Here is a 27,997-nt window from a genome sequence, read left to right as displayed (position 1 = left end):
ATAACAGAAGAAAAACAAGAAATACATACGAGAATAAACTCATATCACCAATCCAAAAGATTCACAGATGTTAATCGTTTTTTGAGCCTTTGTATTTTTTGAAACAGAAATTACTAGTTTTAAACTTTGGAACGCGAATGGGGAGGGATCATTCAGTCCAGTTCTCCTAATGAATTTGATTGGTAGAGAACTTGGCGGGCACAGGGACCACACGGAAGTCTTTCTCTCGCGGCGAACAGTTGGCGCACCTCCTGCCTCACTGACTCACTTGTGTGACAGACGCTTCGGCGATGTAGCGCAGCGTCTCGGAGACATTACCCGTTTATTTCCCTCTCATGTTATGAAACCAACATGGTTTGAGGATGGCTAAGCGACCAGGGACCGGCGACGGAATGCTGGCTTCGCCAACCATCGGCCGGAATTTCGCCGCGGATTTGAACGCCGAGAAGAACCCAAACGCGGACTCCTGCTGCGACGGAGCCGAGGACGTCTCCCTGGAACAAATCCTCAATTTGTACAGTCAGCCGATCAACGAGGAGCAGGCATGGGCAGTGTGCTACCAGTGCTGTCGGAGTTTAGCGCAAAAACCCTGGCGGAGGGGGCAGAAACCTGCGGGCGCCTCCGCAGCGAGGAGGATCGAGGGACCCGGGAATGTGAGCATCGCGAGAGACGGGACCGTGAGGCTGCGCTTTGAAGGCGACACAGGTAACGAACCAGGTGCCACCCAAACGGGTTCGATCAGCTGCGACCGAACCTTCTCAGGTGGTTGTAGTTCTCCAGATCCCTGACCAGCGACAGGAGCATCTTTGAGAAGAAGAGGCCATGTTGTTGTTGTGGCCGCCAGCCTCCCGACGTGTTGACTTGATCTATAATCAATTATTGATTGATGAGTCAATTATTACCTGTTGGCCCTTATAATAAATCTGATATTTGCTAGGGCTGAGTTTTTAAAAAAAAATATACATTTAAAAATCTACATTTGAAATACTTTAAAGGAAAACACTTCTTATATAATAAATGTTATTTGTACTAAAGTCACTAATAATGTGAAAAAATATCTTCATAACATAACAAACTAGGTTTTAGCGTAAAGATTTCACATTTAATCAACCTTAATTTAATCTTGAACTTATTGGTTGCTTTTTCTTTTCAGTAGATTTCAGTTCATGTCTAATAGAATAAAAAAATTATGGGCATAATCTGTCAGTAAAAGTAAATTTAATTTGGGTTTGTCATAATTTAAAGGGGGAAATGTTCAGTCTTGAAGTCTGGGGGGAAATTGTATATAAATTAAAAAATATGTTGGCACAGGTTGTAGTTGAAATACCTTGAGAAGAAAGTACCAGCAGTTTCACCCATAGGTTTGTTCATTACTGCCGGTTTGACAGGTCTGCAGGGTGTGCCTTTTTTATTTGGTTGACTGAATGACACATTTTAGGTGGATCTAAACAAATTGACTTTAGAAAGGATTACAATCTAATTTACCAGACTCTTCAAACAACCAGATATTTGCGTATGCATAAGAACCACCCAGGACTTCAGCAGAAATGTACCGGTAGTTTGTCAATTCCCATAAACGTGCTTCTTTTATAGTGCCCGTATTAATACGTTTTTGTACTTATTTTTCAATGAAAAAAAGACAAAAAAAGTTAACATGCAAGGAAATTTATAATCATATTTGTTGTTGTTTCTCATTTTTTTTGAAAATTTGAACAGTTAATTATAAATTAATCACGGGAAAAAAAGAAATTTACATTTTATTGTCATCTTAAAAATGGAGCTGCGCTTTAATGTACTTAGACACACTATGAAGGTTGTAAAGGATTATTATAAGCAGAAAGTACAATGGGACTTTTTGGAAATCTTTGAAATCTTGAAATTTTGAAATCTTTTTGAAAAACGAGAACAGATTGGACTCCTAGGGTACTCTGTTGTTTTTAAGCCAAGAACTGCGGCTGTAATATGTGAAGCATTTAGAAAAAGCATTTGCTTAAGTTGGCACCATCTCAGGTGTGCGCCATGCATCAGATTCCTGTGTTGTTCTTTTTTAAACTGCATTCCAGTATTGTGTGTGCAGATCAGTTGGGTTGAGCGGCAGGTGGAGGGTTGACTCTCAACACATGTTTGGTTAACTTCTGCAAAAAATAGTAGCCTCACTTGATCCCCCTTCCTGGTTCAGTCCAGATTCTCTTCCTTTTGGCTGATTTTTGCTAATCAGCCGTGTTTTTTAGAGTTTATGATAAGGGGGTTCACAATCCAAACAGATTGAGTGAGATCTGATGAGCGTCTTTGCTTTTCCAAAAAAATAAAATAAAAACATAGTTTGCCGTTTCTGGATGAGTGAAGACTGTGGAAACTTGATTGCAGATAAGTTTGAGGAGATTTTGTCCTGTTTCCCTGGCTTGTGACTGAGGTATTTTGAGAGAGCCCGGGCCTCTGTCCTGATTCTTATTAGGCCCGATGATGAGAGAGTTGTGAGACCTATTAAGCTTCTGGAAAATGTCTAATCCAGCAGAGAATCAGCGCTTATGCAACCTTCATATAGCCCATGTATGTGTAAACCAGTGGGAAAGTAGCGTGATTAGACCACTTATATTACACCCACCAAGGCATGTTGATCATAAAAGTACATGAGATTTTTTTAGTTTTGTCACACACTTAATCAGATAGAGAACTAACAGAACGCAGGCTTTGATGATTATTCTTAGCAAAGGTACAGTTTTGTTTTTTATTAGTGCAAATGATAATTTAAATCGAATTATTTTGCATTTATTCTGACTGAATGTTTGAATTGGCTTCAAATAAAAATAATACTTATCTTTTCTTTTTTTCTCAGAAGGTCACCCCTAATTAAACTTTTAAATGCTGAGCCGGTGCTAAAGTTCTGTTTGTACTGTACTTTCATCCGTGACGTAACTCTCCGGCGTTTACAGGTGACAATTGTTCAGATTGTTATCATTTCTGAGCGGCTGTTCCTTAGGGGTAGAAAAATGCTCATAAAAGCCCATTGAAACATTAATTTTTAGTGTAAAAGCAGCAAATATTTGTGCTGGAATAGCTATAGAAAGCACCATTTTTCTGAGCTTTTGTACTGTGTTTGAATGTTAGTAATGTTGAATCTTGCTTTATCTGAGAAATCATAAACTGATGATACAGTGAGCTTTGCAAGTGCTTTTATTTTTTCTTAACAGAAAGTAGTTTTATTAATGCAAAACAAATAATGTTTAAACTTCGAAACATGGTTTTCATGTTTGTTTGTTTTTTTGCAATGGGGAAAATAGGTAAATGCCTGAAATTTTAAAGGCTTCTTCTTTAGCGGCAGAAAAAACATGAACGAGTTCATTTTTTGTGCAGAATGAGCAACTATTTGTGCTGGAATAACTGTCGAAAGCACAAAGCTTCTGTACTTTGTGTGAAAATCATTAAGGTGAATCATGCTTTACTAAAAGGGCTTTTATATTGTCTAGTAGGGAATTTATTCTTTTAAGGTTCAAGCTTTGAACTATCATTTTAAGATGATATCCAGGACATACTTTTGCCTTTTTTTTGTTTTTGTTTTTGCGATGGCAAAACTAGAAAACTCCCGTATTTGGACACAGGCTTATAGAGGCTTCAGATTCTCCCATTGAGGTTGGTTACAACGTCGGAAATAAAACTCATCCGAGTGAGATGAGTCAGTCGGGCTCGGTAGCCCCACCGACCACAGAATTTCCAATCGAACAAGAGCTCTGTGTTTTTGAATGTGAATGTTTGCTATTGCTTCTAAACTGACTTACACAGTGAAGAAATGTGTTCTTGTTATTGACATTGTAGAGACTGACAAATAAATAACAAGTTAAGACAAATTGCTCTTTATTTCTTCATTCTTTTCAATACATAGTGGAAAAAGATCAGATGAAGGTGTGAAACAGTCTTGGAGCTTTGCAATTAAAGAAAGACGATGATCCTTACTTATTTTGTGTTTGTAATGGTTGATCCTTAGCTTTCTGTTTTTTCCTGACAGGAATTTATGTTTACATAATTTTTATTGTTGTTTCTTTTGTGCTCGTCTTTCAGTGTTGGAGTGTAAACAACTGTCCTTATTTTTTTTTGCTTTGTCGTTGCAGATAAATATCAGCCAGCGTCAACATCATTGGAGGTGAGTTCACATCAACCCCCCCCCATTGCTACAGATCGTTATGGAAATGATTTTTTTATGTGCAGACCTTTATCGTCCAACATAAACCTGCTATTTGTGAAAGAGTTTGCAAGGACTCCACTTTCTATTCAAATGGGATGAATAGCATGCCGTCATTTCAACTGTTTCCCCGTTCTGACCCGTGATGTGTCAAACGTGAAATCAGTGGGAGTGTGTGTTGCATCAATAACACTCCTTTTTCACGACTTTATCGCAGCTCTGCACTCAAGATAGAGCATCTTTGCTCCTTTTCTTTTTTTGGCTAAGAAGTGCATTGCTTACACATTTAACATCCCACAGAAGTCACGACGGAAGCAATCTGCGGAGGAAGTTTTACAAGATCCCATTAGCAGGAAAAAGTCTTACCTTTTATTATGTGTACCAAGACTAACTCGTCAGTCAACTTAAAGCAGTCAGACGGTCCTTCCTGTTTGGTTTTGGAATTCCCTTGATTCCAAGCTTGAACAGCTTGTGTACTTTGACTGGTTAGGTTGAGGGAAACATTCCTCTTCCTCAGCTGACTGTCAGTTTGGGTCTTCTCAGCTTAAGTCGACTCATCTGATGAAACTGAAGCGGCAAAGGTTCAACATGGGTGTTTCTTTGTCCACACACACACACACACACACACACACACACACACACACACACACACACACACACACACACACACACACACACACACACACACACACACACACACACACACACACACACACACACACACACACAACAACATTCCTTTGGTCTAAACCAGGGTTGAAGCAGGATTTGCTCCTGGTCACACTTAGAGGGCGTGTCTGTTTTGTTGTGACCTTGCACAATGGTGGAGATTTAAAAAGGGGCATGCATAACGTCAGTCTGGTGGTTGAAAATATGTTTGACTGTCATGTGTTTACAGCTCAACAAAGCTGTAGTTACCTGCAACATCATTTAGGACATCTATAGGTTAATGTACTTGACCTAAAGGACAGCTTGATAAACAAAAGCACGTCTGATGAGATAATAAAAGATGGCTTTTCCATCAGCTGAAGGAGGTTAAGCTCATTTTTTTTAGTTTTCCTAATCTTTTAAAGTTTATAAAACCTTATATACAATCGTTTTACTGATGGAACTTGGTTGAAGTTGAATTAGTTCCGATGCTGCAGACGAGTTATTCCCATGATTTGTCACAGGTCCCAAATGCTGTTTCTTTTGCTGAACATAGTTAATTCTGCTTATTGTCAAGAAAAAAGATAATAACTTGGATTCTACTCCTTATGTTTATTCATTTTGATTCAGCAGATTCTTATGCTACGTAAACACTGGGAATGTGATGTGCGTTCAAGATCGCGCTGATCACTGCTTATTGAATGCACTTTTAGCATGTGGTGTGCGTACTGGACTATTGCTACATACTAGCAACAGTTAGAAGAGTGTTTGTGCAAAGCTCATAAATGTTGTTGCTCCAGGCTTCTTCTTTTTCTGATATATTTGTGGTGTTTTCCGGTTTATGATGTTGTATAATTCTGGCCAGGCACAAACCGCAATTAAGAATTCATCCTCCATGGCTAATTTTCAAATGGTTGACTCTCCTGTGATTTAAAGGGGACGCCATCCATACGTCGCCACCAATTTGGAGTCCCTCACTGGTCAAAGTTCCACTGGTTTAACTTTTAACACGCATTCATTCAACAGCTGCGCTTTTGGTACGTAGAACCTGAAAACGGACTTAAAAACTTGCGTAGCAACGCATGAACACAAGAGTTTAGAACAAGGAAACCACAAATGCACATTTGCATGCCTTTACATAGATTTTTCATTGAAAGTAGTCAGTATTATGCCAATATAATTCTTAGGCCAGTGTGAACGTCGCATCAGATGCCAATCTACAAAAAGAAATGTAAAAACAGATTTTTCTTGCCATCTCTTTTTCTTTTTGTGTTTCTGACCCTGCTTGTTTTTGATTTTCAAAGCTTAGTTTTTAGTTGCTTTGATCCCACTCTTTGTTAAGCAATTATAAAAAATCCCTTTGCAGCTGCATTCATGATCCTCTGTTGTCATTGAAGTGCAGCTGATCCATTCTCTATACTTCAGCTTAATTCTTTATCCCTTGCTCTTATTAAATTATATGGTAGAATTAAGTTTGTACACTGTAGTGTAAACTCTCATTTTAATTGCCTTCATTTTTTTCTCAATGTGTTTAGTTAAATGTAATAACATTTTCCAAGACTTTCTGCAGTAGCTTGAACTCTTAATTTCCTGTTTTGCTTTTTCCTTCACATTAAGTGCATTCAGATGATTTGGGGGGAAAATGAGGAACATGCAGCCAATGTTCTCACTCTGCTGGCATCCCCGTACACCTAAATGTTTGTTGTGTCCCTTGGAGACGCAGTCGGGCTGCTTCGTCATCTAGCACCACTCTGCCGTGCACAGCATCTCATCCTACGATGAGTAAGAATAAGAATTTAGAATAAGAATAAGAAAGAACAAGATCCCCAAACTAATTGTGATTTTTTTGCTTTGTTTTGTTCAAAATAAAAGTTTTGTATTTTGAGATCTGACGTGAACTTTATGTTGAAGGCTGCAAATGAGCTTAACCTAGTTTGTCCTCAGTTGCAGATTAAGGTGTGATTATTTTCTTATCCACTTAAAGCCATTGAAGTTTACCAGAACACCTAAAGTCCGTTTAGCTCCATTTTCCTCCAGGATAATTACTATCGAATACCATGCTAAACGTTTTTTATAGTAGTTACAATTTTATTATTTTCACTTAAAATTTAAGATGGGACATGTTAATGTTTGATATAACATGTTATTATTTTTTTACCACTGCTGGAGTGCAGCTTCTTGACTAGTATGCAGCTCTGCAGCTGTTTGAACAGGGGCTGCATGTGTCTGCATGTGCAGCTTCTGGCTGTCTCTCCCCGTTGGTATCTTTGTGCGCCAACGCCACAAAGGCGTTCTGTCGCTCAGCTCTGATGTCAGGCTGCACGTTCTGTGCCCCGTTTCCCTGAAATTCGAAGTTACAACTATGAGGACCAGTTTTGGTGCTGTCCGCTTCAGCTTCCATGTGTCTTACAAAACATATTTTTCTGAGCACAAGTCACAGCATTTTTGTTTGGAGCGACTTATATGTGATGTTTAAAAAAAGTAAAGATTATCCATCACTAGAGGGCACTGTAGTTGTGTGTCTCAGTATTTGCTACAGACAGCGCTGCAGAAGAAGAAGAAGAAGAAGAAGGGTGACGCCGGATTTGATGGAATTGTTCCAAATCAGAGGACGAAAAGTTCAACAGATTTTGTGATTTGAAGTGATATAAATAGCATATTCATATAGCATGTTCATTTTGCTACAATTATCTTAATAATTGTTGTTCATATAGTGCGATAATTTAAAAGATTTCCGATGTTTCATGAAGCATCAATGAATTAGCATCAATGCGTTACGGTAGTGAAGCGTGCAGATATTCAGTCATTATTGTGATTTGTCTTTCAAGATAAAATGTTCGTTGTTCCCGTGTTTTGTTAAATAAATTTCTCTCAAAAGTGCGACTTATAGTGCAAATTTATATATGAATTTTGTTTCTTATTTTATATTTGGCTGCTGGGATTTATAATCCTGAGTGACATATAGTCCAAAAAATGCAATAAATAGAATTTTGTTTATTAAATTGTTTTGCTGCTATTAGGGCTGCACGATATGAGGAAAACTCGCGAAATGCGATATTGGTAATTAATATCGCGATAATGATATAATTTGTGGCATATAAACAAAAAGCAAAACAATCAAAAACATCATTTCGATTTTACTGCAACAGTTTAACAATTATACTTCAAATGACCCTTGTCGACATAGGAGGCAAACATCAAACATTAAAGGGCTTCATCTGATTGATCAACAAGGTAAACGGGTCCTTCCGATTGGTTAAATGCATAAAGGGATTAATTTCATTTGTTCAATATTTCAGGCTGCCATGAGTTTGTTTTTGCACATTTGAGGTAACCATTTATTGCGATTTTCACAGTCTTTTGCGGTATGCATATTGCACAGCTTGATGTGGCGATAACGATAAATTTGCGGTATATTGTGCAGGCCTAGCTGCTATAAAAATGTTTCTATTAAAAAAAAGGTATTACGAAAAATTTTACACATCTTTGTTTTTTTTTAATCTACTTAAAGTAATTTAATATCCTGCCTTAAGTCAGCTTTATCAAGTTTGTGTCTCAACAGTGTCTTTCTGTTGCAGGGACATTCTTTTTTTTTTTTTTTTTTAACCATGTACATTCCTGTTGTTTTATTCAACGTATGCAAACTCAGCGTTTTCTGCAGCATGTATGCCACAGCAGCAGATGAATGTGTCCTGCTTTGAACTACAGGGGTGATGCGGCACACTGAAGGAGGAGAGACTGCGTATCCTCCTGCAGTGGAAGCCCCCTCGGTTAGCCGCGGTTATGTAACCGTCTGTGTTGTGATGGCTTTGCTCTACTGCTGCAGCCAAAGCTGAATGCGGCTCTTCTGATGAGGGGAACTCAAGCGGCTGCAGAGAAGACAACAACTGCCCCGGCCAGAACTTTGCAATCTCTTTAGATGTCATGCTTCGTCAATTACACCCAAATTTAAGTGATTACAGTTAAAAAGTACAAAAAGGGCTGCACTATTTGTGTTAATCCACTATTATTAGTAGTAGTATTGCACAGTATTGGATAAAGGAAAAATTTACTCTTTTAAGGCGTATATTTTCTTTAGTTATGTTTCAAATCGGATTGATTACAATATTTTGAACATGCAAATTTTTATTTGAAAACTAAAGGTAGATTTCCATAGAATTAAAAATTTTAAAGAATAAATGAATCTTAATGCTTCATATCATGTAACTGTTTCACATTTTTCTTTAATCTTTTTATACTTTACTATTTAATTGCCATGTTACATTTATTTACATCTACTTCTAGAACGTAATGCATTATATGATTGCATTTTCTTTTATGTTATAAATAGATCTTTACAGTCTAGCATCACAAGACATGTGAGGGTTAACATTTTGATTGTAGTTTTTTTACTTTTACTAGTTTTTTTAAAGTCTGGTGAATTTTTAAATGATTTGCTAATGAAATGTTAAGTGTAACATTTCTTATGGAGCACTTTTGGGAAAATGTGGTGTTCTTGAGCACATAAACCCTAATAACCAGATGGTATACCAATGTTATTGGATTTTGAAACAAGGAAGGAACATTTAATGAAAGTTGCCTTTTCTTTTTCTGGATCAGAAAATCCTCATTTGTCTATTTTTGGCTCTTAATTGAATGTTTGAGGTTTAATCCACCGAATAAAGAAGTCAGTGTAACATGGACTATGCATGAAACTCCAAACTGTGACTGGAAAGACCTCAGTTGTTTGATTTGACATTTTTTAAAAAACTGAATTGTTGCGTTTATGAGCGCAGGATGCTTTTCTGTTTAATGAAAACTTCTCATCGCATTCATATTTTTTAGTAGCTCACGTTCTCTCTGAACTTGTGCATCAGGGAAGCTTCGCTCTAAAACAGCCTTTTTTTGTGACCGTGTTTCTTCTGCTGCATTTTACCAAGCACTGTCTTTGAGATCCTCTCTCGGACGTCTAATGAAAAACATGCAAGCCATTCATCTGTAGCGGTCTGTGAGGCTCAGCAGCGGATCTTCCGGCTGTCTCCTCCTATTTAAAATCTGCATATTTGGCTCCTTCCTTCACCTCCTTGTTCTCCTCTGCCTCTCTGCATCGTTCCCCTGAGTCACATGTTCACATGAGGTTGATGTGAACTGAAAACCAAACCAAGTGTTCTTTTTTTTCTTTCTGATCTGCCATTCGGCTTCCTTCTTGCTTCCCAGAAGGAAACTAATGATGACAGTACTGTGGTAGTGAAGTTTACTTCGACCATCGATCTTGAAAAAGGACATTAATTATTTATGCTTGCTATAAACGGTGTCACACATAAGGTTAATTAACTTAACTCTGTTTAAATGAATACTTTGCTTTATAGCTACTGTTGACCCTCTTCAGAGTTAATTATCCAAAGCTGTTTCTGTGTTGGCCGGTGCTCTAAACATTCCTTAATTGATTGCTTTCTATTGTGAAATGGAATGTGTAGTTTTTCCTCCTAATCTGTGGCTTCAGCATTCCCTCATCTCCCTGTCTGCTGTTTTATTTCAGTCCATGATGTCCTGCAGATGGATTATTACGTTACATAATGAGACACTAAGGAATAGGATATTTGTTCTGGTGCTGGATTACCCGCCACACGCAGAGATGGTGGATAAACGCCACATTTTGGATCTATGACCAGATAGTGGAGATGAATGAGTTAGTGTCGGTAATGTTATTATGGTTACATAATGGTGTGAGTTTTACACGCCAGCATAATCAGTATTTATTTCCATCCTTTACATGTATTTGCTTATTTATTTTCTTTCACTTAACTAGCTGTTATAATGATTGTGATAAATCTTTGGACACACACACACAATCCACCTCAGTTTGTAATTGCTGTTTAGAGTTAACTCCGACCACAAAATGCACTCAGATGCTTGACCTTTACCGCCTTTTACTGACAGTTAGAATCCCATTTAGTGTTGTTGGGAGGAAACTTGGACTAAGATAAAATACATCAGTTTTCGGTTTGATTTCTGTTTGGTATTACCTTTTAGTTATTCATTTTTTTGTGGGCATGTGGAGTTGAAAAGTTCATGAAAACAAAGCATTTCATCATTTAAAATGTAGGCTTTTATAGCTACAGTAACAATTTGGTAATGAACTTGCTTCAACATTGTTGTGGTTTTAATTGTTTTCAATTTTAAACAAATACATTTCATTAATGGGAGTTTTGAATAACCTGAATGTGGGCTTTATCATATATACCGTTGTTCATTTTCAGTATAAATTGCTTTATTAAAATAATTGATCTAAAAAACATTTTTTAATATAACTAATAAGAGTACAATCTAAACAAGAAGCTTTCCAAAAAAGAACCATAACATCACCTGGAGCCAATATGAACATTGATTTTGCTTTGATTTTTATTTTATTTTGAAAAAACAGCTTTATACCAGTTTAAAATGTATCTAGTATACTAAAAAGTTGAAATGAGTGGTAAATAAGATGTTTTTAAAGGACGTTGGGTAAATGGGTAGTGAAATTGCCTTTCTTTTTAACTTTCTTTAACAATCTAAAAGTTTTTTGTCCGATTTTTACCTTTTTATTTAGTTTATTAAAAATCAATGGAGTTGGTGTCCCCTAATCATATGAGGGATGTTTTTGCATTTAGCTCATCTGGGCGTGCTCCGTTTCTTTTTGTGTGTGTTTAAGAATCAGACTCCCGACAGGTGTTCTCCGTTCTCTGCCGTCAAGCGCAGCAGGCCACACCCACCGCCTCCCTTTCTCAAACAGGCGTGTATGGAAAGAGAAGGAAACGCACTAGCGGGGCCTGTGGTGTCACAAGCTTTCGTGTCAGCATTGAAAACAAGACACGGCATGAGACAGTTTGTTTAGGAAAATATGCACTTGAGTTCCAGTGACAAATGAATTTGTCTGGAGAGGAAATGCGGCTGTGGGCCAAACGGACACGCCGAAGAGAAAGGACGGCTCTGTTCAGTCTCGGTTTTGAATATGAAGTGTGTTTGAACAGGCAGCAGAAGAATGGCTCATCATTCTGTCATTCAATTAGAGGCAATGGGCGATGAAAAGAACTGAAAGAAGTATGTTGTTTGGAGGAACATGGTAACCATGACACATTCACTTTTGTTGTGTTTGGTAGAATTGCAGTTGCAGGTCCATTGAGTGGGACTGTCTGAGCTTCTGGGTGGGTGGTATCCCATTGCATTCCCTGTGCTCCTTTGGTGGATCGGTTTGCCATGTTTCTGGACAGTTGTAGGGAGTTATGGTTTAGAAATATATTTATAATGTATTTTTATCAAAAGCAGTTGGATTCACTTGTGTGATTGTTATTTGTACGCGCATCGATATCACCAAAAGATTACATTTTTTTGAAAGACCTCATGTTTGTTTCAAGATGTACGTGTTATTCTTCAAAACCCAACATCCATTTTTAATTTTTCCTGCAGATAATTGACTCCCTGGGCATCATGATCTACAAAGCTCTGGATTATGGCCTCAAGGAGAACGAAGAGCGAGAGCTCAGCCCCCCGCTGGAGCGCCTGATTGACATGATGACCAACATTGACGCAAAGGAGAACGACCCCTGTCCTGACGAGGGCTATGAAGCCACGGAGGAGGAGGAAGAGTGCGAGGAAGACGACGGCAAAGAGGAGCTCACCTCTGTCAGCTCAGTCGGCACAATCAGCAGCATCCAGAGTTATCAGGACATCATCGCGGTACGTACATCATCGGGGGGCCGGTTTTTGGAACATTGAATGCCAGATATTCTCAAATCAACTGACAGGTTGAAAGGAAAAAAACTTCAAAACAACATTTGAACATTATAGAGTCTGTAAAGATAGAACGTGATACCCACTATACCAGTAAATACACGCATCTATTCATCTGTGCATTTACAAGTATTGAAATTAACCAGTCACATCACAGGATCTTTTTTATGATTCGCTGTTGAGCTACGTTCACAGCACACTCTTTAACGCCATTAAGAAACCACTTCCAAAGAAAAGTCTGTGTAAACGCATGTGTATGCGCCAAACCTACGCACATCTTTTGAGCTCTATAATTGCTGTTTGTGCCCAGCCAGAATTATATGAAGCTAAATCTTTTATTTTTTGGAAAAGAGCTGTGAGAGAAGAGGCTAGGAGCTAACTTTAGGAGATTTGCACCACTTTGACATTTTGCACCAAGCCTCTTCATGCACCAGTAAACGGTAGATAAAGAAGTAGAAGCCCCTCCCTGCTTGTCCAGTGTGAACACCATGGGCTAAACGTGCGTTCAATAACCCATGTTGAGCACGTTCTTGAACATGCGTCACATGCCCAGTGAGTATCTGGCTTAAGCATTGCAACCTGCTTAACTGATGGATCCAGTCTTCCTCTTCAGTTTGAACAAGCCGATGAAAATGGTTAAACTACATTACAAAAAAGTCTTTCTTTTTCATTTTGGTTGCTCCTCTGTTATTTTAAATGAGTTTAATTGTTTGGATCTATGATGGTTTCTGCTGCCAGAACTGCTGCTGACGGAATATTTTCTCTTTTTCAATCCATCTGCTAAATGACCTTTAAGATAGTCGTATGAGAAAGTCTCTGCAGTGTCTGAGTAGTGGGATTAGCTCATCTGGCACTAACAACAATACCGGGTTTTAAGGAAGATAACTCACTGGGGATTGGCTGATCCAATTGTTTTGCATCACACGAAAAAGGTGATGAGTACAAGTTCATACCAAATGTGATTCATGAAAAAGTGTTGATCAATGTTACCTGATTAGTCCTTCACTGCCGTTTGTGTTATAGATATTCTATCTGATCACTTTATCTATTGAGTTGAAATGGCGGAGAGATGTTTAGAATGCTTAATAACTCGATTTGAAATCAGCTTGAAAAAAACACAACACTGGAGGCAAACACTTTACCTCGATTATTCAAGCTGCTTCAGAAAGATTCCTTTGTAATTCAATGCACACAAACAATAGTCTCAGAAATCCTAATGGCTTTTGCCTTCTAAATATAGAAGCAGACTCGATGCTCAAATGGGTGGTTCCACTTCATGTCCAACCTGTTCTCTAATGCCTCTAGCAATTCTCTTGAATGCCTAGCACCTCCTGTGTCATTCCCTTTGCTCCCTGCTGTGTCAGACGCAGAGAAGATTTCAAGAAGCTGAAAAAAGAGGACTTCTTTAAAAAAAATGGGGAAAAAACGTGCCAAAACTTCCTATTTTAGGCTAACTTCTATTTAAAGAGATAAAGCACATAATATAATGTCAGCAAATATTTTCACTTTCAAATTTCTACTTTATCTTTGCATTTTTTCCCCCCGACGACACCCAGCCAAGCCCATTACTCACACAAATATGTCTTCCATCTGGTTCCCCTGTTGGTTTCTCTAAACCAACAGGGGAGCACCAGTTACTCTGACAGATACTTTCCATTATCGTTGTAATCATTTAAACACCAGCACTTTACACAAGATTGCTGGATAATGTCAGTCGGGCATTATTGTCAGTATTGATGCAAGCCAAGACAACCCCAACTAAAATTAGTTTGGTCCAGTTGTTTACACATCTTGGTACCTTCTTAAATGCAAGTCATTCTTTTTTACTAATATTGCATCTTTATCAATTCAAATATAGATTTAATCATTTCAATTTGACAGTGTGGGAAAAAGGATTCATTCATTAAATTGGTTTTGAAAACAGCCTTTACTTGAAACAGTTGTGCGTTCAATAGCATCTACTTGATGATTCTTTGGTCTCAAGTTCTAATAAGTTGTTCTTTATCTTTGCAGATATGCTCATCCCATCTACCCAGCCCATCAGAGGCTCCAAACCATTACCAAGCGGTGTGCCGGGCTCTGTATGCAGAAAGCAAAGAACTACACACTTTTCTGGAGAAGATCAAAAGCGCCAAAGAGGTTAAAAAACAAACAGAATCCTCTCAGACTATTATATATTGCTCAGTCATAAAGACTTCAGAGAGTTTGTCTGAAGTCATGAAGCCTGACACCCATGAAGAACGCGGGGCAGGGCACTCAAGAACACATGCAGCTTGTAATGGAAATGAATACAATGGAAATTAATGATTAGAACGCAGTAAATTTGTCGTATTTCCTCGCAAGACGGAAACTTCTGTTGCAGAATGAGGATGTGCATGTGCTTCTGAAACCGCGCGCGTGTGTGTAAATAGAGGGAGCGCACGCCGCGTAGAGGGAGTGAGAGGCGCCGCGCAGGGAGGGAAGAACAAGTCTGAATACAGGACTAGCAGAAAAAGTAAATTAACAGCAAAGATGAATGTGTTTAATGTGTTCATTATAGTTCTGATCACGCACCATATGCAGAACTTTAAAAAAAAAAAGAAAACGCGCAATGATGTGTTGATGCGGTTATTGTCACACCCCTACGTGTTGTGCTAAATTTAAGAAGAATTTAGTGTTTATTTTTTCATTAAAATTACACAGGGCTTAGTATAAGTCAAATGAAAAGTCTTACGTCTTTGTTACTTTTAGTAGGAAATTTAAAAAAAAAGTGATTTAAAAAAAAAAGTTTTTACCTTTTTTTTGGTAATACACAAATCATATATTAAACCGAAACAAAACCAATACCCAAAACTTGAAGGAAAGTGTATCACTGCATCCCTACTCTTCAGAATTGACATATATTGGTGTGTAAATCTTTCTCATTTATATATAACATAAACTATTCCATAAGTAGACTTTACTACAGTGTGCTTTCCGTACAGACAGGAGCGTGAGGCTTCTGGCATGAGTTCTAGATTTCCATGAATCTACAGAAAATGAATTGCAAGACAAATCAATTAATAATATTCTCACAAGCTAACTAACCCGAACATGGCAGATTAGTGTATAGTGTAAACTGAATGTGAATGGTTTGTGTGACGCTTTCATTTATCACTTCTATTTGTTGCAGCAGATTTGCACCATGGAAAAAAAAGAGACTGTAATTGGAAGGAGCAGCATTTATGGATGATGGCTTTGAAAACAATGATGGAAATGAATGAAAAACAAAAAGCTTGCAGTAATCAACATGACATTCTTTCCCTTGTGCTGATGCACTGCTTTCCTCTGACTGAATTAAACTGAGAAAACCGATTCATTCAGTGTGTGAACATTAGTTGTGGCATGATTTCTATGGCTTATGTATGACTTAAGAATCAAATAAGTCTTTTACAAACATTTGAGGAGCTCAGTGTAAGGGCTTAGGTTACCTATTTACAGACAAGAACAGTACAGTAGTTCATAGCACCAAATACTATATAAGATATTTTTACAATAATTTTCCGAATCGTAAAAAAAAAGGTTAGTTTCAAAGTGGAACTTGTGACAAAACCGACAGACTCGATTCCAGTTGAGACAAAAGGTTTTTGGTGAACTTGCAAGGGAATCCTGGTGCGGTTTATTGGCTGTGAATGCAGAGTACTATTTATTCAGTGGACCAAATAAGAAATAACCTGAAAGGAGTCCATAACATTTGCATCTGGGTTTACTAACACACAAATGTACCTGTTCAAAGTATGACTTGATAGAAACCTGAATTACAAAATACTTGGCAAATGTCTTGTCGTAAATGTGGTGTAGCGGAGAGGGAAGGTAATTATAAGCTGTTTCCTTTATTTTGTATTGTTTTTTTTTTTTTGCTGATCGGAGAATGTTTTGGGCAACACCCCTCTGAGATTTTTCAGGGGTGGGTATTTTATTGTGAAAGGTTTTGACATTTCCTGCTCATTTCAGCGTTGACTGGCTTTTACGGTAGTGTTCATGTACTCTAGACTTACACTTTTGTCTTCAGACTGCTCATATCAGTTCTTTACAGATTGACTGAAGTCACTGCTCGAGTATTAAATTATTATATTTCCTCTGCAGACACGAGATGAAATTGGTATTAACTCATGTGAGACATTGATTTAATCACCAGTCACACCTTTGCTTATGATCTCACTCTTTGTTAAGGTGACATGACAATTCCTTGTTCTAATATTCAAATTTATTTCCTTCCCTTTTTTGTGAAGAACCTTCAGAAGATGGAATGTAAGACTCAGGAGGAGCAGGTTAAAGACCTGGATGAGCTACAAAATGCAGACTGGGTGAGAAGAGAATCCGTGCTGTAAACAAAGCTCTGTTCGTCTAATTGATTGAGAAATTGGATCACGCTTCTTGTTTTCCGTCCAGGCGCGCTTCTGGGTGCAGGTGATGAGAGATCTACGGCACGGTGTAAAGTTGAAGAAGGTACAGGAACGTCAGTACAACCCGCTCCCCATAGAGTACCAGCTCACGCCTTATGAAATGCTGATGGATGACATCCGCTCCAAGCGTTACAAGCTGCGAAAAGTCATGGTGAATATCTAATCCAATAATCATTTAAGACAATGATTCACCTACAAAAAAACACAGACACAGGTTAACTGCTTTGCTTTTAAAAGAGTTGCAATCAAAATCTAGATCCATAATTTCATTGTTTCCTTTGTTCCAGGTGAATGGGGACATTCCGCCACGGTTAAAGAAGAATGCTCATGAGATCATTCTGGACTTCATTAGATCCCGACCTCCTCTAAATCCTGTAAGCAGCCCAAAACCCTTTAAATGCCAGCAAATTACTTCATTACTTTTATTTTGAAGTTTACACGGGGAAGTAACTTGATTTATTTAACATATGTGCGAAATCACTCTAACAACATTCATTAAGAAAAATTCTGGGAAAAATATAGAAAAATGGCATCTGGTTGTTTTTGTTTTTATAATGTTGCATGATGGGAACTTAAAGAAAAACCAGGGTTGTGTCCTAATTCCTTCACTACTCACTACATAGTGCACTCTATAGGAGGATTTTGTGGAGCTGTCCGAATGTGCTCTAGAAATATCCCAGAAGCCCGCAAGAAAACCAGTGTGCTTTAACGCTCACTAGATTGGCGAATGAAGACCACAATGCATTGCGTTTGACCGATTTTTCAGGTTAAAATAGTGTATTTCAAATTATTTTAAACAAATAATACATGTTTTCATCATCAGAACACAGCATAAATATTATTTGTAAAATGTTCATATTTATTAGGTTTTTACTTCAGGATATTGGTGAAAAATTTCTTTTTGGCGTTTGAAGGAAATTAATAGTAGTGAGCATGGTGTCCGTATTACTTTAAAAATCCAGGGCACTAGATAGTCCCACACTCCATGTTTTCTTAGTTATGGATTAGGGAGGGAATTCGTACACAACCTTTATCAGAAAAATCATCGAATGTAACCATAGCAACAAAGATGGATGTGTGCCCTCACAGGTGTCGGCCCGGAAACTGAAGCCTCACCCCCCTCGCCCGCGGAGCCTCCACGAGCGACTGCTGGAGGACATCAAGGCTGAGAGGAAGCTCAGGCCCGTTTCACCAGACATGATCCGAAGGAACCGCCTGGGTTAGCCTTTAATTTTAAATGAGCTCTTTTTGTGCCAGTGCAAAAATCTCTGACACCTCTACACTGGACGGGGATTGTGGGTACCACCCTGCATGAGTGACCTGAACTAATCAGTGTCCACAGTCTTTCCTCTAACATCTGTTCTAATCCATTCAAGTGTCATCTAAAAAAGTGATTTTCATTATCTTGTCTAACAGTTGTTTAAAGCACTTTGATTTCTTATAAAAAAAAAAACAGCATTTGAAAGCTTAAAAAGCCCAGTCTAGTTGAAATGATTAACATTGATTCTGTTAGTTTTAACGCTTTTTTGTTTCTGCTCTACTTTTCTTTTTGTTTTATCTCATATTTCTTCACACATGGCGATCTCTGTCTGTCAGTCATGCGACCGCTAAGCTTGTCTTACAGTTTTGACTCATCAGGTAAAGATCACGGTGTGCGTCAGTGTGCGTGCGTGTCATTCCAGACCACTTTTAAAGCAAGCTCTTGCCACAACTTTTTTTTGTTTAATTGTTGTGTGTGTGACACAATTGCTCTTTTTGGTTCTTGAAGTACCTGAGGAAAAGATGGGTCGGCACAGTGCAACTGAGCCCTATTTAATCTGAAAGTTGTTTTTAAAATTCTCACATATTGCCTTTGTTTAATTTAATAAAAAACAATTGCGTGCACTGAATCACTTGTAAGACTATATCAATTCACTTGGATTTGCATCTGATGTTTGTTTGAATTTGCTATCGTGTCGTTTCCATGGTGATGAGACTATCCTTCTGCACTGTGTCTGCACCCATCATCTTTCTCTGCTTTAGTGGCGCTTCTCCTCACACCTCTACCTGTGGGCTTTCAGCTCTACAGCTGTTTTATGTCTAATTGTAAACCACTAAAACAAGATACTGGTATTCTGCACCTACCTTTATAGCTGCTTGTTGCTCGTAGTTTCTCCCTGTGGTTCTGTTTCAACATTGGGAATGAATCGCCACGTTTCTTCCAACTAAAGGGTATGATTTTTGTTTTTTATTTTTTTTTCCCCCTGTACAGGTGCGGGGAAAAGCTTCAGCACACCGCAGGACTTGTTCCGTAGTTCAGGTAAAGTTCACACCACACAGCTTTTTCAGATTCATCCTTGCTTCATGCAGCTTTTCTTTATCTACCTGATTAAGTAAGACGCGTTTCCAACCTTAACGGGAACTGTATTCTCAATGGGTTTTTTTTTGACTCGCAGACACGCCTGATGCCCCGAGGAAGCTGGTTGGCAGCACTCAGTCTCTGGCCAGCGTCACTACTGGATCCATTCAGGGACCGCAGCCATTGAGTCAAAGGAAGAGGTTACTAAAAGCTCCCACCCTGGCTGAGCTGGACGCCTCGGAATCGGATGTGAGCCCCCGAAAATAAAACTATTTTCTCAATAATTCTTCATAGGGGAGAGCGTGTTTGATACATTGAGAGCTGTCGAACTTCAGCTTTACGTGTCTGAATGTTGGATGTTGCTTGACAGGAGGAGACCACACAGAGCAGCTCCAACATGTCCATGATCGAGGAGACGTCTCCTGAAGATGTTGACGAAAAAAAGGGTAAAACCTCGTTTGTTAGCCACATAAGAGGGTCATTCATCAGCAAAAGTCAGTATTACTAATAACCGTGTTCAAATTTCTTTCCAGGTCCTCCAAAGTTCCTGTCTGTTTCTGCAACACCGCAGCCAGACAAACATCACACGACAATGAGGAGGCACTCTATTGAGAAGGAGGCTCCAACCTACATCCGCCCCTTGGTAGCACCATCCAGACAGATTTCTAAGTCTCTGGTAAGTTATCTTTGGAAATGAGCTTCTGGGATTGTCATTATTAAAGTCCGAGTGACGCATCTTCATATTCTTTATATTATATTCTGATCAGTGCTGCTCTGTTCGATTAGCTCAGGAAACACCTGCCGCATTGTTTTATACGGAGCCCGTGTCCTGACATTAAGATATAAAAATATATCTTGTTCCCACAGATTAATATCTTGTTCCCACAGGTTATTATGTCGTTCGCACGAAATACTATTCCGTTCCCACAAGATACTATTGCGTTCCCTCAAAATACTATTCCGTTCCCTCGAAATGATTAACTCGTGCGAACGCAATAATTATGTCGTTCGAACGCAATAATTAATCCCTTCGAACGCAATAATTATTCACGTCATAAGTCATTCACGCGGATATGCTCTCTGTACGCCGGCAAAACTAAGCCGCTTTCAGCGGTAACTTCCGTGTCTCTGTGACCCATATTCGTTCAAAAAAGGAACATGAAAAACAAAAATGATCACTTTATTACTGTCTCAATGAATATAAGAAAAATATCAAAAGATTTATGATAACTAGGCTGCTTTGTCATACGATAGCTCCTGCTAGGCTACTACTAGCTCCGCCGCAGAGCTCTTTGATGTATGCCGGCATTTGGGCAACTGGCTGGTCGGTTGACAGACAGCTGATATTGTAGTTTAGGGTCGAATAGGAATAATAATATTCAGGACTTGTCTTTTATTAACTTTAGCAGTCAGTATCTTTACATTCGAAGCCTATTAGGCTACATGCAATCATTGGTCTTGTTGTTAGACCTTGGTCACAGGGACACGGTGATTGGCCAGTGATTGGCAGCAAAGCACCCTGGGAAACGGGACGTACTGCTATTGTTGTTATGCTACAAGCTAAAGGTTCTAATCCATTCAAGTGTCATCTAAAAAAGTGATTTTCATTATCTTGTCTAACAGTTGTTTAAAGCACTTTGATTTCTTATAAAAAAAAAAACAGCATTTGAAAGCTTAAAAAGCCCAGTCTAGTTCAAAATGATTAACATTGATTCTGTTAGTTTTAACGCTTTTTTGTTTCTGCCCTACTTTTCTTTTTGTTTTATCTCATATTTCTTCACACATGGCGATCTCTGTCTGTCAGTCATGCGGACGCAATAATAATTGCAGCAAGATGACTGAGGGCGTACCAGATCATCATGTGAATGAACGTGAATACGATGGATGCTTTTGTGCTTTTTGAAATAAATAAATCTGTTCTCTAAACATCCTCCGTGTCTTCAATGCAATGTTATGAGACACACACAGACAGAAATGTGAAGGTATCTGCTGTAAATCTATGACGTAAATTAATAACAGGAAATGATCGGCTAGTCAGTTAGCATGTAGCCTAATAGGCTTCGAATGTAAAGATACTGACTGCTAAAGTTAATAAAAGACAAGTCCTGAATATTATTATTCCTATTCGACCCTAAACTACAATATCAGCTGTCTGACAACAGACCAGCCAGTTGCCCAAATGCCGGCATACATCAAAGAGCTCTGCGGCGGAGCTAGTAGTAGCCTAGCAGGAGCTATCGTATGACAAAGCAGCCTAGTTATCATAAATCTTTTGATATTTTTCTTATATTCATTGAGACAGTAATAAAGTGATCATTTTTGTTTTTCATGTTCCTTTTTTGAACGAATATGGGTCACAGAGACACGGAAGTTACCGCTGAAAGCGGCTTAGTTTTGCCGGCGTACAGAGAGCATATCCGCGTTAATGACTTATGACGTGAATAATTATTGCGTTCGAACGGATTAATTATTGCGTTCGAACGACATAATTATTGCGTTCGCACGAGTTAATCATTTCGAGGGAACGGAATAGTATTTTGAGGGAACGCAATAGTATCTTGTGGGAACGGAATAGTATCTTGTGGGAATAGAATAGTATTTCGTGCGAACGACATAATAACCTGTGGGAACAAGATATTAATCTGTGGGAACAAGATATATTTTTATATCTTAATGTCAGGAAACGGGCTCCGTAGTTTTACAATCATTTTTACAAGTTTTAATTTAGTTGCACCTTGAATTCAGGTCAACTCCCAAAGGAGATGTTGAAATAAAAGACTCTTTTATTAAATTTATTCTGTCATTTGTCATTTTTGTTTGAATAAATGAAGGAAGGAAAGAAAGAAACAATGAAAATGAGGAAAAGGTGTGAAAAGTCAGAGATTTCATGTTTAGGCCAAATCAACCTGTTCTAGTAAAGAATTAAACTAATAATGAGGAGAAAAACACAGGTTTCTTTTTAATAAAATGTTTCATAAGCTAAATAAGTTTGTATATAATAATATAATAATAATATAGTAATTATTATACATAATAATATACATTATAATATACATTATAATATATGTAATATAGATTATTAAATTATGTTTTTTTAAGAAGTTTTGTGATTTGAGACTTTCGTGAATTGAAATCCCCAATAGATAATTAACTAACACTTTAACTCCTTAAGTGAACACAAATTTGTATTTTATTTTGGCATAATATTTATTATATCAACACAGGGAAAATGTCAAGTGCATTTCCCTTTTTAAATCTATTTTTCTTTTACATTTTTAAATTGTATTCTTCTTGTTTTTTTAATATCTCCTGTTTTTTTATTCATAATCTTTAAAAAGTTCCTTCTGTTGCTCCAACTTAGCTTCATTAGCAAGATGAACTTTAAACTATCTCTTCTTAGAACCACATTGCTCCAAAATGTTATTTACATTTTTTGTAATGATCAATTTTTTAAATGTATTTTATACTTTCTATAAACAACAAAAATATTAGTTTTTTTAATGTTAGGAACAGTTTCTCTCTGCTCATTATAGTTTAAACTGTGGTTTTAGCAACATCTCCCACCATTATTGGGCCTAAAATGAAGTATGTCTAGAATATCTGTGCATCCTGTGACTGACTCTTTGTTTACAAATGCATCACTGCTATTCTGTGTTACTCTGCCTCGGTCGTGTGATTCTATTGAGGTTGTTAGGGTCTAATTGAAGCCACAAGATAGCTGCTGTAGTTTAAATGGACGGGGGATTATTCTTGGCTTCTGCTGTAATAAAGCCAGACCTGTGGAGCTGTTTATAATGAGATTTTTTTTTCTTCCAAAACATTTGCTGAAAGTTGCTGTTCTGCTGTAGCTGTTCAGAAGATGCTACAAGTGTGTTATTGCAACAAACAGCAAAAAGGAGTTACAACAGTGTCCACTATTGCATACTACTAACGTGCTTTATGTAGCTGTCTATGTTGTCTCAAAAACTTGCCTTTGTTTGTCTTTTATTTTAAAAATGCTGCAGCGAATGGGGGATCCTGGCGTCAAGGTACTTCCTGTCCATCCCAAACTGTTTATAATATCTGATTTAGAAGAAAATGAAATAAGCTAGTCAGATAAAGAAAGATGTTGGTAGAGCAAAACACAACTTTTAAGGAATATATCTCAAATAGAAGCAAGTGTGGCTCTGAGTGTTAAACTGATGCACTTTTTTCTTTGAGCTTCCCTTCCTTTTGAGGAAAGATTGAGTCTAAAGTTAAAACTCTATTAGGAATATCTCCTTAGGTTTTAGTGCTTTTGATATGGAATGCGGGATGGATAGGGTCCTAATATTCAGTTTTTCTAATCGGGCATGCTGCATGTGATTAGCTTGTTGGAGCATAAGGCCCGTTTTCAGTTTAAATGTCCTGTTCCAGCTGTCTGCGGGTCAGGTGGAAGCAGCCGCCAGTACTCAGGGCACGGTATGTCTGTTATTTCATATCAGTTAGTACTATCAAAGACACTGTGTGTGTGTGTGTGTGTGTGTGTGTGTGTGTGTGTGTGGGGGGGGGCATCTGAAATGCCGGGGTAACACAGTTGACTCGGTTTACATGAATGGATCATTGAGTCATGTCTGTGTGTGAACCTGTGACTGTGAAAGGAAGCTTTTGAAGGAGAGACATTGAGTAAACTGTCACAGCTGCAGAATCAGCTCAAAGATGCTCCAAAAAGAAGGATTTAAAGAAAACAAAGAGAACAATGACTGATTTTCAGAAATTGCAGCCATCTGAGGGGTTTAAACGGAAAAACTTCCCTGTGAAGTTTCCTTTCATTTTCACAACAATGGGTGTATTGTTCACATAGGTGTAGAAGTCATTTTCTCATTGTACGGTTCTTCTTTTTAACACCTCTCGGTGCATTAACATGGTGTTGCTCTACCTTCTTGTCGTGGATCGTCTGTGGATCCCAGGTTTACCTGCTTTTGGCCATAAATGTGACGAGTTTGTCCCCTGCAGGAGGAGTTCAGCTATCCATTGGAGGGTCTGGCGCTGACCGTGGAGGAGGTGATGCACATCAGACAGGTTCTCGTCAAGGCCGAGCTGGAGAAGTTTCAGCAGTACAAAGAACTCTACACTTCCCTCAAGAAAGGAAAGGTACAGGAGACCCGTTACATGAGATTTATCTCTCAGACAGCATCACTCAGACTGTTTTTTTCTCTCCCTCCTCTGTCCTCTTCAAAGCTTTGCTTTTCATGTCGGACCAAAAAATTCTCGCTCTTCACCTGGTCTTACACCTGCCAGTTCTGCAAAAGGTAAGCAACGTTCCCGGTACTTAAAACAAACATTCAAAAAAGGTGTGTAAAATTTGTTCTCCGCATTTGACCCATCCCCTGGGGGAGCGGTGAGCTGCAGACACAGCCGTGCTAGGGAACCATTTGGTGGATTTAACCCCCCAATCCAACCCCTTAATGCTGAGTGTCAAGCAGGGAGGCATTGGGTCCCATTTTTAAAGTCTTTGGTATGACTCGGCCTGGGTTTGAACCCACGACCTTCCAGTGGGAAAAAAGTGGGAAAACTTCCTTGGCTCAGTGAGTCCCTTCCTAGTATCTAATAATTGTTCATCTTAACATATGATGATGAGTTCACGAGTTACATTTTTACAAATGGAAAGAACTAAAGCTTTAGGTGTTTAAAAATAAGTGTTGGCCCTGCCATGTGTGACCTGCTAATCTCCCAGTTTCCAGAATATTTTACCCTCAACGTTCAGGATTTTGCAGAGAACTTAAAGCTTTTTGCTTGTTGCAGCAGCTGAAGCTCCACTCACACCGCCCTCTGCAATGTGCATTCCAGCAACCACTTCCAATGAAAAGTCAATGGAAAACGCGCATAAATGCGGGTTTCAGGCTTCTGCCGCCTTGATGTTTTGCTACGCAGGTTTCTACATCCGTTTTTGGGCTTAAAGTAAAAAATGTGCAGCGTGTTGAGAGGTAAACTAGTTGAATCAGGGACTCGAATGGCATCCTTTTAATTCACGGAAGTGCCAACCGTTGAAAAATTGATCATGAAAGAGAAATTACTAATTGCTGTTTGTACTTGGGCGGAATTATATGACACCAAGTCTTTTATTTATTGGAGTGGAGCTGTGAAAGAGAAAGCCCGGAGTAGAATTAGCTAGATTTCCCCAAATCCCTGTCAGTGTGTCTTTGGAATCTGTCCATCCATCTTCCAAACCCACTTGGGTTGCTGGAGCCTATCCAAGGCACTGTTGGGTAAGGGCGAGGTTCATCCACAATGGTTGACCAGTCCATCATCCACAGAGATTACATACATTCACACCTAAGGACAATTTAGAGTTCTATATTGACATATGAGACATAATTTTGGACTGCACTATAAAAACTCCACACAGAAAAGTCCAAGCCGGAATTTGAACCTCTACACCACTGTGCAACCTCCTTTAGATTTGTGAGGTGTAAAAGTATTACACCTCGTTGTAAAAATCGGCTTTTTATCAGTTTATTTTACAGAACTGGCTTATTATAAAGTACTTTAAAGTAATTCTTGTAAAGTATGCCACTCTGCCATGCTGGGGACAAAATTGGTTGCATATTTAAGGAATTTTGAAAACTCCTGAAAACAAAAGAGACAAATGGCTAAAGAAAAAAAAATATTTTGTTTGTAACTGTTTTTAAAAAAATAATAATTTTATGGGATTTTTTTCTGTAATGTTAAACTGAAGCTGTAATTTTTTTTTAGGCCTGTGTGCTTCCAGTGTTCAAAAAAGGTAAGATTGCTTTTGTTTGCCCTTATGACTTTAAAAAAAACAAAAAAAAAACCAACTTTCAGCCATTACATGAAGTGCTGCAATTGAAAACAATTGTTTTTTAAACCCAGATGCGTCTGCCATCGAAGCCCTATTCCACTCTGCCCATCTACACCCTGGGTCCCAGTACATCGTCTAAAGAGGAAGCTGATGGTCCTTCTGTCTCCTCCGACAAGCACCCTTTCGGATCTGCAAATAGCAGACACAGCCTGCGAAGAAGCGTGTACAAGTACGTTCCAAAATGAACATCATCCCAAGCCGTGCACATGTTGCACAAGCACTAAATGTTTCACTTTTCCTTCAAGGTTCTCCAAGCACGGCAGCAAAGACGGCCGGTCCCACGACGAGCTACAGCTGCCCAAAGAGCTGACGGAGGACTGGGTCACCATGGAGGTCTGCGTCGACTGCAAGAAGTTCATCACTGATATCATCACCTCCAGCAAGCGCAGCCTGAGCATGGCCACCAAGCGGGCGCGCCTCAACCGCAAAACCCAATCCTTCTACATGTCCTCGTCCAGCTCGGTTAACTTCAAGCCCATGGAGCGCACAATCAACGAGGTGTGAAGCCGACTCAGACTTTGCATTAAAACCAGCCTCTCGCCCTGGAAAGGTTCCCCCGCCTCAGGAAAAACCGTAAATTCCAAAATTGTCAACAACTCAAATAGTTAATAACAAGGGAAATCCATTTCCATTTTTCAGGCAGTGATAAATCAGCGTGTGCTGGTCAAAATCAGCTGCCTGGGTAGGATGACACAAATGTTGGATCGCAAGATATAGAAAGCCAAAAGTCTCAAGTGATATCATGTAAATAGTGCAAAGACCCAATCAATGCTAGCTATCTATGTTTTCCAAATCCTGTTTACTTTTAGCACTCAGGAAAAAAAAAAAAGATTGTCATTAGACAGAAATGCACTGTTGAGCCTCCTGTCAGGTTTGCTGGGGCAGATCTCTGTCTGTCTCCAATGCTCCTTTCCTTCCAGCAACAATTATGCCAAACGTCTCAAGAGTTTGAGCCCGTTTACATGCATCTTTGCCATCATTTCATAAGGCGGAGACTACATGTAAAGCAGTAAAAAATGTTTCTGTTTGGGTTTTATTTGGATCAACTGTAGATTCAGTTCTGTGCCTGGTGCCAACACGTCATTTCCTTCTTTGAATGCCTTCGTAGCCACCGACTTTTTGTACATATTTGTGATGAATAAAGCGGGTGAGGTTCTTGTACAATGCAGGTTTTTGTTTTCCTGCCTCTCTTGGGTTTTAAGGCGGGCAGCAGAAGCACAAACATGCAGGATTAATGTATGCTGTAAATGTAAAATACTCAAATCAATTTTTATATATGAAACTCATGAAGTACAATGTTTAAAAATGGCATTGGTTAATATTTTGTTTTGTCAAAGTACTTGGATTTTATGTTGTATAAAGTTATGCATTCAGTGTTAACATTTCCCTCGTAAATGATAAATAGCACTTTTTACCAAACCAACTTTTTTTGTTATTTGTTTTTTCATAAGTAAAATAAATTAGGAATTGCCAGTTTTGCCAGCTGCTGGTTGTTCCAAATGAAATGAGTATAGCCAAGCCCTTCACAGAATTGAAGTCTGGTTGCAAATGCATTGTGTTTAAATAAAAAAATCCTATGGTTTTAAATACTTCTGACATTTGTTACTACATTATTGCATCACTCGCCTGTTAACTGACATTGTTCTAATAAAACAATCTGTTTTCCTTTAGACCTCTGTGTGGAATGTATATGTGATTCATTTGTTTTTTTCAAGAAAATTATTATAAAAATGATTGTGGTTCTTTAATTTGTTGTTAAATTATTTCAAGGGTTCTTTAAAATACAACAAAACATCACAATACAGGTTAACAGGTTGAGT

General features: G+C 38.5%; 1 protein-coding gene across 4 annotated transcripts; it reads left to right on the top strand.

Annotated features, from left to right (window-relative positions):
* The first annotated feature begins 7 nt into the window (after positions 1-7).
* Positions 8-27,849, top strand: LOC101160178 (protein spire homolog 1). 4 transcript variants are annotated; one of them, XM_011481249.3, is made up of 19 exons: positions 8-705; positions 4,107-4,138; positions 12,251-12,520; positions 14,588-14,713; positions 16,825-16,899; positions 16,985-17,149; positions 17,286-17,372; positions 18,088-18,217; positions 19,250-19,297; positions 19,434-19,585; positions 19,707-19,782; positions 19,870-20,012; positions 23,341-23,364; positions 23,732-23,776; positions 24,311-24,448; positions 24,536-24,606; positions 26,051-26,078; positions 26,189-26,346; positions 26,423-27,849. In XM_011481249.3, the coding sequence occupies exons 1-19, from the start codon at positions 363-365 to the stop codon at positions 26,679-26,681; spliced, it is 2,370 nt and encodes a 789-aa protein (XP_011479551.1). In that variant the 5' UTR covers positions 8-362; the 3' UTR covers positions 26,682-27,849. The 4 variants fall into 4 exon arrangements, with proteins under 4 accessions (XP_011479551.1, XP_011479552.1, XP_020562991.1 ...); XM_011481250.3 differs by lacking the exon at positions 23,341-23,364; XM_020707332.2 differs by lacking the exon at positions 23,732-23,776.
* Positions 27,850-27,997: the final 148 nt, after the last annotated feature.

This window comes from Oryzias latipes, chromosome 11, assembly GCF_002234675.1.
Source record: "Oryzias latipes chromosome 11, ASM223467v1".
In the NCBI taxonomy this organism is placed as follows: domain Eukaryota; kingdom Metazoa; phylum Chordata; class Actinopteri; order Beloniformes; family Adrianichthyidae; genus Oryzias; species Oryzias latipes.
The sequence above is the reverse complement of the archived record's forward strand: the minus strand, read 5'-3'. Positions and strand labels throughout refer to the sequence as shown.